The sequence below is a fragment of the Trachemys scripta genome, chromosome 4 (genome assembly GCF_013100865.1).
Source record: "Trachemys scripta elegans isolate TJP31775 chromosome 4, CAS_Tse_1.0, whole genome shotgun sequence".
Taxonomy (NCBI): Eukaryota; Metazoa; Chordata; order Testudines; family Emydidae; genus Trachemys; species Trachemys scripta.
The window spans coordinates 106,760,842-106,775,631 of NC_048301.1; the positions used below are offsets into that span (position 1 = coordinate 106,760,842).

The 14,790-nt window shown below is 48.3% G+C and overlaps 1 protein-coding gene across 1 annotated transcript; it reads right to left on the reverse strand.

Annotated features, from left to right (window-relative positions):
• Positions 1-4,887: 4,887 nt before the first annotated feature.
• Positions 4,888-14,241, reverse strand: LOC117877313. The gene is made up of 5 exons (XM_034770293.1): positions 14,144-14,241; positions 12,392-12,490; positions 10,384-10,473; positions 7,752-7,936; positions 4,888-7,507 (listed from the first exon to the last, which is right to left on the reverse strand). Exons 2-5 carry the CDS (start codon positions 12,477-12,479, stop codon positions 6,650-6,652), a joined length of 1,221 nt encoding a protein of 406 aa, XP_034626184.1. The 5' UTR covers positions 12,480-12,490; positions 14,144-14,241; the 3' UTR covers positions 4,888-6,649.
• Positions 14,242-14,790: the final 549 nt, after the last annotated feature.

The following is a 14,790-nucleotide window of genomic DNA, read 5'->3' on the forward strand; positions in this document are numbered from 1 at the left end:
AGCACTACGCACAAGCACTCTGAAGCAGAAGTGTCAATAAGCATGTCTTGCTTAAAACTTTAGGGGAGTGAGGGAAGGAAGTTCTAAACTTGAATATTCACTTTCCATTGTGACCATACTGACAATGGCACCTGTGTGGGTTTTATCGGCAGCTGTTGTGGCCTTGAGGGGTCAGCAAAAGTTTGTAGTGTAGACATGGCCTAAGAAGCCTGCAGTTTACATTCACTCCCTACCACCATCTTCCCTTCCCGGCCCCCTGCAGTTGTAGCATGTGAAACAGTGGTCCCCAAGCATACAATGTGATCATAAATTCATTTCACCTTCAATTTCACATGATCAAAATTGACAAGCCCGCCATCCCTTCTCCACATGGTGCTTCAACACAATGAGAAGCATTTTTAAAAAACAAACCAAAGAGGGTGTTAAATAAAACCCATCCTTTATAGTTTTACAAAATGAATAATCCCAACCTGTACTGGAGAAAATAAAGATATTTCAGTAGTTCTGGGGGCTCATCTCAGTAGCATGCTTGTGGCTGGCTGAATTCATCCACGTTCACACTGGTGGGTATGTTCAAGGGCCCCAAAGAGCTACCTCTTGCAGATCTCTTCTAGCAATCCATGCACACATAGGTTATTGGCCAAATTCCCACCTTGGAAGAAACTATCATGCTTTTGGCAACACAACATGGACAGGGCCGTTACTGTCTTTTTTCAGGTAGTCTGCTGTGGGCATCAAAACGGATACAGTTTTTTCCTCTAGCAGCCCAAGGGAGGGTGTGAGCATGGCAGAACTGCACTGCACAGTGGGAAACAGAGGGGTGGGAGGAGAGGCATTAGAATACTAGCCCCGGTGAAATAAATAGCAACATTCTTCCCAACTATAATGAGGTCAGGATTTCTTTCTGCTCCTTAGCACTCTTCACCCATCGATCGCAAGGCACATTAAAAAGGTGGACTAGTGTCAGAGTCTTCATGTTACAGACGAAGAAAAGGAGACACACAGAGGTGAAGTGACTTGCCCACGGTCACAAAGTAAGAATTAGAAATCAGGGTCCTAGATTCCCATTCCCGTACCTGCTCTACCTCATTCTGCTCCCCCCTCACACTCCAACTCCACTGGTGTTTCAAGTCAGCTCTGGCATCTTTAAAATAAGTAAGCCTTTAGCAGCAAGCTCACTGCTGCAGACTTCCTGTTCTGCTACCTTCTAGCATCAGAGCAGCCACAGATGCTGTTGCCTACAGCACGGCAGATAAACAGAAAGCCCAGAGTGTGAAGGGCCAATTTCTCACCTTAGCAGCAAATGAGTTTTTCCCCTCGCAAGAAGTGAAATTTTCAATGGCAACACCCACCTTCCCTGCCCAGCAACCCTTTTGTGGGATAGAGGTGAGAAGGAGCGATTCTGTAACATCAGGGACTAGACCATCAGCAGTTGTAAACTGGTGTAGCTTCACTAGTCAATGGACCTATGCCACTTTACACTAGCTGAGGATCTGACCCCATGGCTGTAATCCACCTCAGGGCTCTTGGAAATACATAGAAAGATTTTTAGCTCATCAGAAGTCTCTTGCTGATGGGAGGAAGGAGATGCACACTATTAAGTGCTCTTGGTACTGCCACTCTCATTCCATGAGCAAGCACGTGTATAAAATTACATCCCTGTTTTCATAACCTTGACCAGGAAGTTCTTTCTTTGTGGGGGAAGGGACTCTTTTCCTTTCTATTATGGTAGTACCTACGAAGACCAAGGATGAGGGCCCCATGTAAACTAGACTCTGTGCAAACAAGTCACAAAAGGTAGCCCCTGCTATCAGAGCTTCTCTGCTACACGGAAACACAACTCAATTGCTGAACAGTACTGCAAGTCAAGTTTACTTTAAAAAGAGAATCAAACTAAAACGTCATGTGAAGACAATATATGAAGACAAACTTGGCTTTTACAGGTTTCAGAGTGGTAGCCATGTTAGTCTGTATCAGCAAAAAGAACGAGGAGTCCTTGTGTTACCTTAGAGACTAACAAATATATTTGAGCATAAACTTTCGTGGGCATAGTCTCTAAGGTGCCACAAGGACTCCTCGTTCTTTTGGCTTTTACAGTGCATGCATCACGGTTGGAAAGGTGACTACTTTTTGCCATCTGCTGGTAGAACAGCAGCATAGCAGAGGTTCACTTCCTTTCTCTCCTCCCAGCCCCACCACCCCCTCATTTCCTTCCCCAGGGAATGGCCCTCGTTCACAGGAGCCAAGAGAGCAAAGTGTATGTTTTGGTTTAATAGCCAAATTGGACACTGGCGGTAATGTACCCTTCCGAGGCCTAACAATAATTGGAGCCCTACTCAAATAGCTGCTGCAACTCACACCGCTCAGGCAGGCCCTGCGTTAGAAAACAGCCAGCCTTGCAGTGATGTTGACAAGCACTAACCTGAATTTGGAGCACACGTCCCATTGACTTTCATGCTTATTTTTACATGCAGTTTGATAACGGAGAAGCTGCTGGACTTGTCCTAGGAAACTGTGGCCTCTCTGCAAGCCAGTTTCCTTGTAGACTTATTTCTCTGCCCCAGTGTTGTTACTAAGGCCATTTGTCAGGAAATGACGGTAGCTATTGCTGATGCTATTATCTGTTCTGTCTGCTTATTCCACCCACACAGCCCAATCCCACTTCTAATGATGTCCATGGGCGTTTTGACATTATCTTCCACGGGAGCAGGATCTAAAGTAGTTATCTGGCCCGTTACCAGCATATTTATCTTCAACACCCCTGTGACTAGGGACATACTATTATCCCCCTCTTACCGATAAGAAACTGAGGAACAGTGAAACTAAGTAATCTGAAGTCTTGACAAGAAGTTTGGTGCAGGGCAGGGAATCAAACCCTGGTCTTTCAAGTCTAAGGCTAGCACTGTATCCAGTAGATCACCCTTCCTCATGGGATCAGATCCATTCACTAGTTTTCCCCTTCGGCTTTGTCTACACTGACATCTTTCCATCAAGTGTCCTCATCGCCGCAGCTCCAGCAATGGTAGTGATGATGGGAGCACTAGTTTAGACAAAGCACCAGCAGTTTAATCTGTGCTCAGAATGGGCCTAGTGAATGTGGAGTTTATGACACTTATAGCTATCGGCATCCTGCCTACATTAGTGGCTATCAGCCGTAGAGATGAACTGGTGGCAATGTGACTGGGAAAAGTGACAAAAAAAAAATCAGACTGTAGGTAAGGTCTACATGACGGAAAGGGCTACTAAGGAGGAGTGTAATATTGCCAGCAAAGAGAGAGACTTGGTCTACGCTGAAAAGTTACATCTGCATAGCTACATCAGTCAGGGATGTGAAAAAAAACATATCTCTGACCAATGGCACCATGCTGACAGAACCCCCAATGTAGACACAGCTATGTCGACAGAAGCCTTTCTGTCAATACAGTTAACTTCATTTGGGGAGGTGGTGTTCCGACATTGACTGAAAAACTCCTTCTGTGGCTGGAGGCTGTGTCTGTACTGGGGGGGGGGGGTATACTGGCATAGCTAAGCCAACATAGCAATGACTAGGGCCCTACCAAATTCATGGCTGTGAAAAACGTGTCATGGCCCATGAAATCTGGTCTTTTGTGTACTTTTACCCTACACCATACAGATTTCACGGGAGAGACCAGCATTTCTCAAACTGGGGGTCTCAACCCAAAAGAGAGTCACGGGGGGGGAGGGGGGGCGGCGCGGGGCGCGGGTGAGGGGAAGGTGTCACAAGGTTATTGTAAGGGGGGTTGTAGTTTTGCCACCCTTACTTCTGCACTGCCTTCTGAGTGGCTAGAGAGCGGCGGTTGCTGGCCAGGTGCCCAGCTTTGAAGGCAGCGCCCCACCAGCAGCAGTGCAGAAGTAAGAATGGCAATACCATGCCATGACACCCTTACTTCTGCACCTGCCTTCAGAGGTGGGTGGCCAGAGAGTGGCGGCTGCTGGCTGAGGGCCCAGCTCTGCAGGCAGCAGCCCAGAAGTAAGGGTGACAATACCGTATCATACCATCCTTCCTTCTCCGTTGCTACTGGTGGCTCTGCCTGCAGAGCTGGACTGCTGGCCAGCAGCTGCCATTTTCCAGCTGCCCAACTCTGAAGGCATCACCAGCATCAGCGCAGAAGTAAAGGTGGCAATCCCATCACTTCCCTACAATAACTTTGTGACCCCCCCAAAAAATCCCTTTTGGATTGGGACCCCCACAGTTACACCACCATGAAATTTCAGATTTAAATAGCTGAAATCATGAAATTGACTATTTTTAAAATTCTATAACCGTGAAATTGACCAAAATGGACCGTGAATTTGGTAGGACCCTAGCAATGATGGTATAGCCTCTGTAGTGTAGATGCACCCACAACTTCCTGGGAGGAATATCTGCTCCTGCTGCTTCAATTCCTCTGCAAGAGGCTGTTTTTCAGAGATTCTTCCTTAGGAATGAAAAAGAAAGAGAACGGTAGCATTTCTAAATAGGTGGTTTCCCGCATTGGGCTACAGCAGCCCTTTAGCAAACAGGTTAACGGCATTGCTTCTGTTCTTCCTATCACCAGCTAGGCAAGCCACATTTCCCAAAGTTAAACCAGTCTTTATTATTGTCTCCAAGGACTCTCCTGCAAGCTCTTCAGCTAAACAACATTCTTGCTGCACGCAAAACTACACAGTTCAGCAACAAATTGCCCACAAGCCCTACAAATAGTTGCTTGGCACTAGGAGTGATGCTCAGAACTGGTGGGTTACCCAATTCACTTCCACAGCACCCAGTACAGTTCCTACACCCACTGCAATTCACAAAAGTCCTAAGCCTGCTCCACACCATTCCCAGAGTTCAAGGGTGCCTTGTATGTTGGCCAAGCTGAAAGAGAAGTATCAGAGTCCACATAGGCAAGACAGGTATGGACTTTTATTAAGAGTTTTGTTACTGCTTTACACTTTCAAATGTTGGCCTGAAAGGTTAAGGAGAGCTGATGGTCCCATCACTTTGTTGTTTTAATAAAGTAGTGTAGTATTTTTGAATCACAGGGGGAATCAAACAGTACTATTCACCCTCAGACCATGGGGCCAGAAGTTCCAGTGAAAGGTTTAGATTAGCCAATGGGTTAGTATGATAACAAAGCCACTAGGCTACTTCCTTTGTAACCTTGGGTGAGATCAGAGGTCACGGGCCTCTGGGAGGTTTCCCTTAGAGCAGGCAGCCCAGAAGTGCAAGGTGGAACTCCAGCAAGCTCCTTATGTTCTGTACAAATAATCAGAGAGGCTCAAATTGGAAGCCAAGGCAAGGAGGAAACCCAACAAGTGTCAGGAAAATCAAACAGCCAGTCAGAGAGTGATGATGTTCAAGTGTGAGAAAGGACACCAGTTTCTGACTGAAGCGCAATACTTAGCTAGAGACTGAAGGAGGAGAAGATCCATGCAGAAACTTAGTGAAAATGTAAGGAAACTCTGATCCTTCAGAGAGGAGCTTTGCTCTGAGTTAAAGGAGAAGCCACCTGCTGTCAGAGGACACGAAAGCCACCCTGACCAGGAGCAGACACGTGAAACTTCAGGAAGAGATGGAGTTTCCATGGAGCTGGTGAACTGGTACAACACCCCCAGAATGATGAATGTGACCGTGGCTCCAGGAACAGCTCAGCCCGGGCTCCTCCTGTCTGAAGTTTAGACAAGACCTGGGCACACCACAGAGGATCTGCCCAATAATCCAGAGATTTGACTACTGCACTGTTGTCCTGGGCTCTCAGGAATCCACATGTAGATGTTGCTAGGAGATGGTGGGAGACTAAGCCAACTGGCATACATTAACCAATCAACCACTGCCATTGCTGTTACCCTTGTCCTCCCGCCCCCATCTTTTTTCTCACCTCTCGCATCTTCTCATCTTTTCTATTATTAGACTGTAAGCACTTGGGGCACAGGGGCTGTATCTTCTACTTGAAAGCACTTTGCACACTACAGGCGCTCCATGTGTGTCATGTAATAATGAATCCAATGTGGCACCAGAAGACACTAGTTTAATGTCCTTCATAACCAAACCAAAGTCTGGTTATCACAGTCCCAAAGGGTGCTCTGATGCCAGAATTGCTACCTGTTTTCAGGTGTTAACATGTTCTCTTTACCCAAATTATAACCCTTCCCCCCGACCCCTAAAACAGTTGAGAGAATTGGCTATAGACACAGTGCCTTCCATAAAAACCTAGCTATGATCCCCAGTAGGGAGAGGTCTAATGACCCAGTGGTCATTAGAAACACCTGGCCAGAATCACTGAACAAACCTATGTCTTACCCCTAGCCCTGCTTTACAGAGAGTCAACTCAGGACCTTGCTGACACACACCTTGGTGTGCCTTGAGGTTTCCTCCCAGTAATCCTTGTCCAGAGTGACTTGTGAAGCATTACACGGGTTGAGAGACCTTCCCACACTCCATTTCTGCTGCACTATGGCCACAGCAGCGACTGCCCAGGATAGCCACCTGCCTTGCACACAGCTTCTAGAGCATGCACCAGCATTGTCCTTTTCCATATGGAACAGCTACAGTCACCATGTTAAGGGAGATGAAGGCTATTTTATTTTTTTGGGCTGCCTCGGGTTCCACTTCAGGGCTAGTACCAAGCAGTTACAGCACTCCGTCCCTCGCCACATTGTCCTTTTAAGTCCATGCTACCTTCCGGGACATGGAATGCTTCAAGCGCTCCATGTCCACATCTCCAGGCTGCAGAGACCTCTCCAGGCCCACCAGCATATCCCGATGGCACTCACGGATGTTCAGCGGGTACCTGGCCCTCACAAACTCATAAGCTGCCATCAGCCTCATGTTATGCTTCACCATCAGGTACTGGATGACACAGGTAGGGGCCAGGGAATAGCCATCCAGACAGTGGATGAGAACCCGCTTCCTTTTCTCCAAAGAGGCTTCAATGCACTCATTGATGTCCCAGAAGCAAGGCTCCCTCAGGGCAGGACATTCCCCATTCAGGGGGCCCTGGATGTCCACCTTGAGGCGGGACCAGCTGTGCCGGAGCCCTCCTCGGCTGCATGTGCATGGAATGACACTCAGGCTGCAGTTGCTGGGCAGGCTGCTCATGTCAATGATGCTGTCGATGTTGTTCCTGCACAGCACCCTCCCGCAGTAGGCCGCATTGAGGTTCCCCAGGTAGATGCAGTCCATCACCCTGGCGATGACGGGCTCCGAGAAGTTGAAGTATTCCGGTCCTCCTGGCTTTGGGTCACTGGGCTCCTCAGGCTTCGCACCCCCCCTCTGGCTGTAGTTGCGGGACTTCTTGGAGCCGGAGCAGGACAGAGGGTTGGAATCCAGCTTGGCGCTGCTGTTCCAAGGTGGCGGAGAGAACAGGGAGAACCGGCTGGAGGATTTGGCTTTGGTGAGTGGACCCACTGGACTGGACAAGGTAGAACTAGAGGAAGAATTGGATCTAGAGGCACAGAAAAGGGACGCCCGCTCCAGAGACCCCGTGCTGCTGGCAGTTCCACCACTGTGAGCCTGCTCCATCTGCAAGACAAAGAGACTGGTTAGACTGCTGGCACCCTGTTCTCTCAGACCTTCATGGGCAGCTGGAGCAACAGAGGGGCCAGAGATGGCAGTAGGCCCAGCCAAGATATCAAACAGCCATAGGAGCAGATTACACTAGAGGCCTTAAAAGCCTCAAAAATGTCTATGGCCAGACATCTAACTAGCCAGTTACCCTTGTATCAGACAGAGCACATGCCACAACCACACCCAAATCACTCCTTACCTGAGCCTGCAGACTCCTCCGCCAACCCTGGGACACCAGGCCATCAGAGTGGCCATCCCCATCCGATGAGAGCGAAAAGCAGAGCGTTCGATGTTTCCTAGTGGGTAGCTGGGGTGCAGGGGATACATTGTCAGGCTTTCGATTGAGCGCTTCATTCCTATTCATCATCAAGTTTGGACAAGAGCCTGCAGAGATAGAGAAAGCGACCCATGCACAGAAAGTGCTTTCATCACAAAGACCTGCCTTGTTGAGAGACAGGGCTCTGTGCATCTTAATAAGCCTTTCCTCAACATTCCCTTTAATGTTCTGCTGTTGCTGCAGGAATAATGAGATTCATTGAGAGAAGAGCTTGAACCAATTATGGGAAGAGCATTTTAGCTGGAGATTCAGAGGGACTCAGAAGCTACAGTGAAACCTTTCAGTCCATTTGTCAGGGTGCTTGCGGTTTTCCCACTTTCTGGAAGGCAAAACAATGAAATATTGAGCTCGGAGTCCATTTGTTTCCAGAGTGTTTCATTACAGACCCAATGGCTCCTGACAACCCTTAGTTACATAGAGGCTAGTGCTTAGTAGCTTTACTGTGCAGTACCACCCATCTCTAAAAGCACTAGCGCTAATCAATCCTCACATCCCTGTAAGGCAAGTTTTAAAGGAGAAAAGGAAACGGAGGCCAAGAGGTGAAAGGACTTGTCGCGCAAGCCACAGCCAAAACTTTGTGCCACACTTACTATCCCTCCCCACCAAATGCTCCACTCCACATGGAAGCAGCAACAAATGAAGCTGACAGATCAGTTTCACTCTCCCCCACATGTAGAGCACAGAGATTACAGAGGGAATGAAGGGAGGCTAGGCTACAGGAGGGAGAGAAGAAGCCCCAACCCACCCTACTGCATGTAGCTCTCTCTAATTATGTTGCACTGGGAGCATAAGCTTTCGTGGGTCAGAACCTCACTTCTTCAGATGCAAGTAATGGAAATCTCCAGAGGCAGGTATATATCAGTGTGGAGATAACGAGGTTAGTTCAATCAGGGAGGGTGAGGTGCTCTGCTAGCAGTTGAGGTGTGAACACCTTGCGTAGTGACTGGACAATGATCCCTCACTTTCACAGACCTTGGGAGGCAGGCCAGTCCTCGCCCACAGACAACCTGCCAACCTTAAGCATATTCTCACCAGCAACCACGCATTGCACCATAACAACTCTAACTCAGGAACCAACCCATGCAACAAACCTCGATGCCAACTCTGCCCACATATCTACACCAGCAACACCATCACTGGACCTAACCAGATCAGCTACAACATCACCGGCTCATTCACCTGCACGTCCACCAATGTTATATATGCCATCATATGCCAGCAATGCCCCTCTGCTATGTACATTGGCCAAACTGGACAGTCACTACGCAAGAGGATAAATGGACACAAGTCAGATATCAGGAATGGCAATATACAAAAACCTGTAGGAGAACACTTCAACCTCCCTGGCCACACAATAGCAGATGTTAAGGTAGCCATCTTACAGCAAAAAAACTTCAGGACCAGACTCCAAAGAGAAACTGCTGAGCTTCAGTTCATCTGCAAATTTGACACCATCAGATCAGGATTAAACAAAGACTGTGAATGGCTATCCAACTACAGAAACAGTTTCTCCTCCCTTGGTGTTCACACCTCAACTGCTAGCAGAGCACCTCACCCTCCCTGATTGAACTAACCTCGTTATCTCCACACTGATATATACCTGCCTCTGGAGATTTCCATTACTTGCATCTGAAGAAGTGAGGTTCTGACCCACGAAAGCTTATGCTCCCAGTACTTCTGTTAGTCTCAAAGGTGCCACAGGACCCTCTGTTGCTTTTTACAGATTCAGACTAACACGGCTACCCCTCTGATACTCTAATTATGTTAATGCACAGCTGGTTAGGGAGTGTGGAACCTGAGTAACAGAACCCTCTGAACGTCAGCCTCCCACCTACCAGATGTTCTAATCAGAGCCAGCACTAGAAGCCATACGTTTCTAGCACCCAGCCCTGTGCTGAGAACTTACCATGCTAAGAAACTGAGATATAATTACATACTCTTCAACTACAGAGTTCAGCAGAAAGCACTCCCAAAAACCTCGCTCCAACAGGTTAACAGTTAGCTTTTCCAATCCAAGACCATGGACTTTAAGAAGCACTGACCATGCATTCACCAATCTGTGCTCACACAGAGAGAGGGGAGGTGGGTGTGTGTGTGTCAGTCTCTGCCCCAAAGAGCTTACAAACAAAAGAGGCAAGCGTCTGAACAGAACATGCAGGACGCACAGATTTAGATCCCAGTAGGCTTAAATGATTAACATTTTAAAGCCCATTGCTACCTCCCACCCCTGAACCACTGACATAAAGCTTTCTGGGTCATGAAGCCACTAAGAAATAACAGCAGGGCTATTCGTCTGGAAACCCTCTATACATCTTTAAGAAGGGAGCAATAGCCTAGCTGCACTCCACACAAAACCCCAAGGCCAGTCACTTCCCTGCTAACCAGTTGCTCCTCAATATTTGTTTTGCAGCTCTCCATGGTTCCTCGGGAGCTGTGTAAAAGCCAGGTTTAAAAATAGGCAGCCGCTTGGAACATCTCATACGCCTACACCCACCTGTGCAGTGCTGGGAGAGAGCCACCGAGGAGGAGAGCTGCAAGGAGCTGGGCATCTTCAAGGTTTTCTGAAGGTGCTTTACAATCAAGCCTGGAAAATTGAGAAGGACATGCATATTAGCAAGGGCACTGCAAGTGACCTGATGTATCAGGGCAAAACCCCACTTTATTTAGAGTATTTCCAAGTATAGACCCACAGGACAGACAGCAACTGCTCACAAGCATCCTGCCACGGCCTATGACTAAGCACCATCTAAATAGGTACAGTACAGTCCCGGCTATGCCACATATACAGGGTAATGTTCTGCTGGCCAGCAACTCCTCGCTGTGCTGTACAAACCACAAATCCAGAGCGCAGATGCTTCCAAGTACCAATGGCCTGGCAATCTGCTTCCACTCTGATCAGGGCTTAGAAGACGCAGTGCAGGCAACAGAGATCATTGGGCCAATTCTTCAATTAGCTGAAACCTACCCACCTCCCATGCCAGAGATCTTAAAATAATCAGGTTTGTACTGAATTTACTCCACAACATCTTAAAACCAGCTTCCCCAGAATAACGTGCTTATTACAGAGTCCCTCCCTAAAGCACACATTTAAGATGTCGCCAGTTTCTAGCTAACTTCAGAATCAGACAACACAAACACTATTTTCAGACAATCTTCACACCTCTCCTGAGGCCAGCAAGTGTGACGCTTGGGCTTCCACTCCATCCATGATAGATCCCCTTGTTTCTAGTATTATGGTGCCTCAAAACAGCAGCTGATCACCATACATCAGACATGACATGTTACCCTGTTGCACCTGGGTATGGCAAGTGATGGGCAGCCTTAGAGAAGAGCTCTCCCCTCACACCCACACAGCTGTATCAAGCCTTGGGAGTCTGTTACCTCTGCACAGGCAGATCCCCCACTGCGATCACAGGGGTCACTGTGTGTCATGTACATACAAACTTATGCTAGTTTAGCTTAACTGGTGCAAACCCCATACGTGGGCATTCTTAGGCCAGGATTCTGCAAACACTTCTGTATGTGGTACACTTCACTATGGTCAAGTCCTGTTGACTTCAAGTACTTAAAGTTAAGCACATGCTTAAGAATTTGCAGAAGAGTTCCACATAACTTTGTTCCTAAGGGTACATCTACACTACAGCGGGGAGTCGATTTAAGATACGCAAATTCAGCTACGTGAATAGCGTAGCTGAATTCGACGTATTACAGCCGACTTACCCCGTTGTGAGGACGGCGGCAAAATCGACTTCTGCCGCTTTTTGTCGGCGGCGCTTACTACCACCTCCGCTGGTGGAGTTAGAGCGCCGATTCGGGGATCGATTGTCGCGTCCCGACGGGACGCGATAAATCGATCCCCGAGAGGTCGATTTCTACCCGCCGATTCAGGCGGGTAGTATAGACCAGGCCTAAGAGACTACAAGTTTATTTCAGTTTACCTTAAACTAAAATAAGAATGTCCACACAGGGGATGCAGCAGTTTAACTAAGTTGGTTTTGAAACACACCTTTAGTTAAACAGCTGCCAGTGGCCATATGTTTGGCTTGGGGGGGGGGGCTCACCTTAGGCTCCCTAATTTGAATTTTTTGGCTTAAAATCTTTTATCATATCATTTTTGTAAGGACTGTAGATGGCAAGAGCACCTCCCAAAGGCTGGTTAAGCCTCCCAATACCCTGGTGAGGTAGGTCAGTAACTGCCATTTTGCAGATGGGGAAATTGAGGCACAGAGACGTTAGGGTATGACTTTGGGCATTCACTTGAGTAATTACCAGAACTGGGACTAGAACCTAGGAGTTCTGATTTCCATGTTCCACCCTAACCATTAGGCAACAAGCCTTCTTTGGAGGTGGTGGCATGAAGGGGATACAGCAAGCTTTGAAATATACATTACAGCATTTGAAACCACGGAGACTGATGTCGCTGCAGTTGTTACACCCTTCCCTCCAGGGACTCCTGTTGGGCGAGTCTGGGCCCACATCCTATTTTCCCTTCTCTCGCTCACCTGTAACCCCATTCCTCTTTGAGTTACATTTTTTGTCCAGAAGCTTGAAGGCTATGAAATCCTTGTGCCATTTCTCCACTGACTCCATTGTCCTCAGGCCTGCAACAGGGAAAAACAAGAAATCAAAACCTACAAACACAACTGCTCACCTTTTACATTGGGAGATCTGGACTGCTGGGAGACAGAAGAATGAGGCTGCCAATTCACACAACAACTGGTTCTCTTTTTCTGATAAGATCACTTAAGTGTTTATGTAAAATGGAGATAGAGCCTGAATCAAATCCCAGCTGCAGCCATGCCCTCAAATTTCAGGATGTTTGCAAAATGTGGAGCTATATATAAAATGAGCTCAGATCTGAAACATACAAGCTTTTAAAACTAGAGATGCCTTTTCTTCTGCATGGTGAGAAAAGCTCTGCTTCCCATTTGAAAGAAATCTAAATCTGAGTAGCTGCACATACATAGATAACTTAACATTCAGCACGGTGTTGGACAATAGAGTCAGCAGCATCTCCCCTAACATGTCATAATCATGGATCTAGCATTTAGTCAGGATGGTGAACCAACTTCGTTGTCCAAGGCTAGTTATATGTTTCATTACTGGGTGCAATCTGTCCCATTAAATGTAACTCAAAGCCAAGGACAAGAAGGCAAGAGGGGAGGATGCATAGGTCTTGGTTTAGTTACTTGTCATCTGCCAGGAGGTTAAATTAGAAGAAAAACCTTAAGGGTGAAAAAATCCCACATATCTATTGTAACATTGTCACCTGTAGCATTCATCCCCCCAGATGATTTTGGGAGAGAGAAAGAGGTTTTCCCTCTCGCTAGAACCCCAAAAGGGAAAATGGCTACTATCATGAGAAAGCAAAAGGAGACCAACAGAAAGTAATAAGGGAAGGGGAAAGAGGGAGGTGGCAGTTCTAAAGCATTGCACTGCAATGTCTGTACAAGTGTCTTAACTTTTAAGAGACTGATCCAAAACTAACAACAACAAAAAGTAAAAAGCAGAAACCAGAAATATCCTGGGGCTTTGGGAGCATCCAAAAGCCTAGTGCTGTTCCAAACTTTGGAAAGGTAAAGAGCAGCAAGTCCTGGGCTGGAGGAGTGTTGGTACCAGGAGCCAGCAGGTGCCAAGGAATTAACCAGGAAGACAAACACACTCACAGAAACCAGAATTCAGTGCCTGCCTTGAGAGTGAAACTCACACCTGCAAGACCACAGGTGCCCCCAGAACACACCCGGGGGGGGGGGGGAAGAGCCCAAGGCAACAGGGAGGGATGAGGCAGTTGAACCCTGCTCTGGGAGCTGCTGTCCCCCCAGAAAGGCAGGACTGAAAAGAGGTACAGAGGAGAGACACCCCCTTCATTCCCCTCCCCCAGCTTCAGCACAGAGACACACACAACCAGCTTCTAGCCCAGTGCTTCCCTCCCTCCCGACCCCACAGTGCAGAGACCCCCCCACCCCCAGGCCAGGCAGGGAATATTCACCGTAGCCCCCGCCCCCCCATCACACACACAACCCTCAACTCCAGCCCAGGCTGGCTCAGCCCCATCACACCCGCCCCATGCAGCCCCCAAAGTCTCACCCGACCTAACACATTCCCAGCCCTCCACCAGCCCCACTGCCCGGGCAGTAGCCAGCCCAGCCCAGCCACCCCCGCTGGAGGAGTTTCCCCAAGCACCACTTGGCCGCTTCAGGAAGTTATCCCTGGTGCTCGGAGCAACTCTGAAGAACTCCCCCGAGAAGTTTTACCTGGGGAATCCCGGGGACTGAGCCTACTGGGGTGCGCAGAGCCTAGTCTGCAGCCGCTGCTCGTCTGCAAGTGCAAGGGACACTCCCCGGAGAGAAGGGGCGGCCGTGCCGGGGCAGCTGGGAAATGTAGTCTTTGGAACAAAGCAGGTCCCTCTCACGCCCCTGCTCTAAGAGAGGCTGCCCTGGCTCCCAGCACTGCCTCACTTGGGCTCGCTCCCTTCCGGGCTGGGTCTTGGGGGGCGGCCCCTTCCTTCCCTGGTCTGTCCTATTTTGCTTTGCCTTCGCTCCTGGGAGCTGTTGCACTGTCACTCTCTCTTAGGGTGATCTAATAGCAATCAGTACATTTTTTTCCCCAGGGAGAGGGGGTATAGTTGCATATATTGGGTGGGAGGGATAGCTCAGTGGCTTGAGCATTGGCCTGCTAAACCCAGGGTTGTAAATTCAATGGGGGGGGGCATTTAGGGATTGGGGGCAAAAATCTCTTTGGGGATTGGTCCTGCTTTGAGCAGGGGGTTGGACTAGATGACCTCCTGAGGTCCCTTCCAACCCTGATATTCTGTGATATAAGACAAAGCCCCTAATACCAGGATCATGGCCCTAATAATATGGGAAGATGGGGTCACCCTACTCTCACTGAAGAACTGCCC

What these genes read in the sequence shown, in the direction of transcription:
- LOC117877313 (XM_034770293.1), bottom strand. Translation starts at nt 12,479, where the DNA reads ATGGAGTCAGTGGAGAAATGGCACAAGGATTTCATAGCCTTCAAGCTT. An exon ending in AAAGAGGAATGGGGTTACAG is followed by an intron (nt 10,474 to 12,391) that starts GTGAGCGAGAGA and finishes TCAATTTTCCAG; the next exon opens with GCTTGATTGTAAAGCACCTT. An exon ending in TCTCTCCCAGCACTGCACAG is followed by an intron (nt 7,937 to 10,383) that starts GTGGGTGTAGGC and finishes CTATCTCTGCAG; the next exon opens with GCTCTTGTCCAAACTTGATG.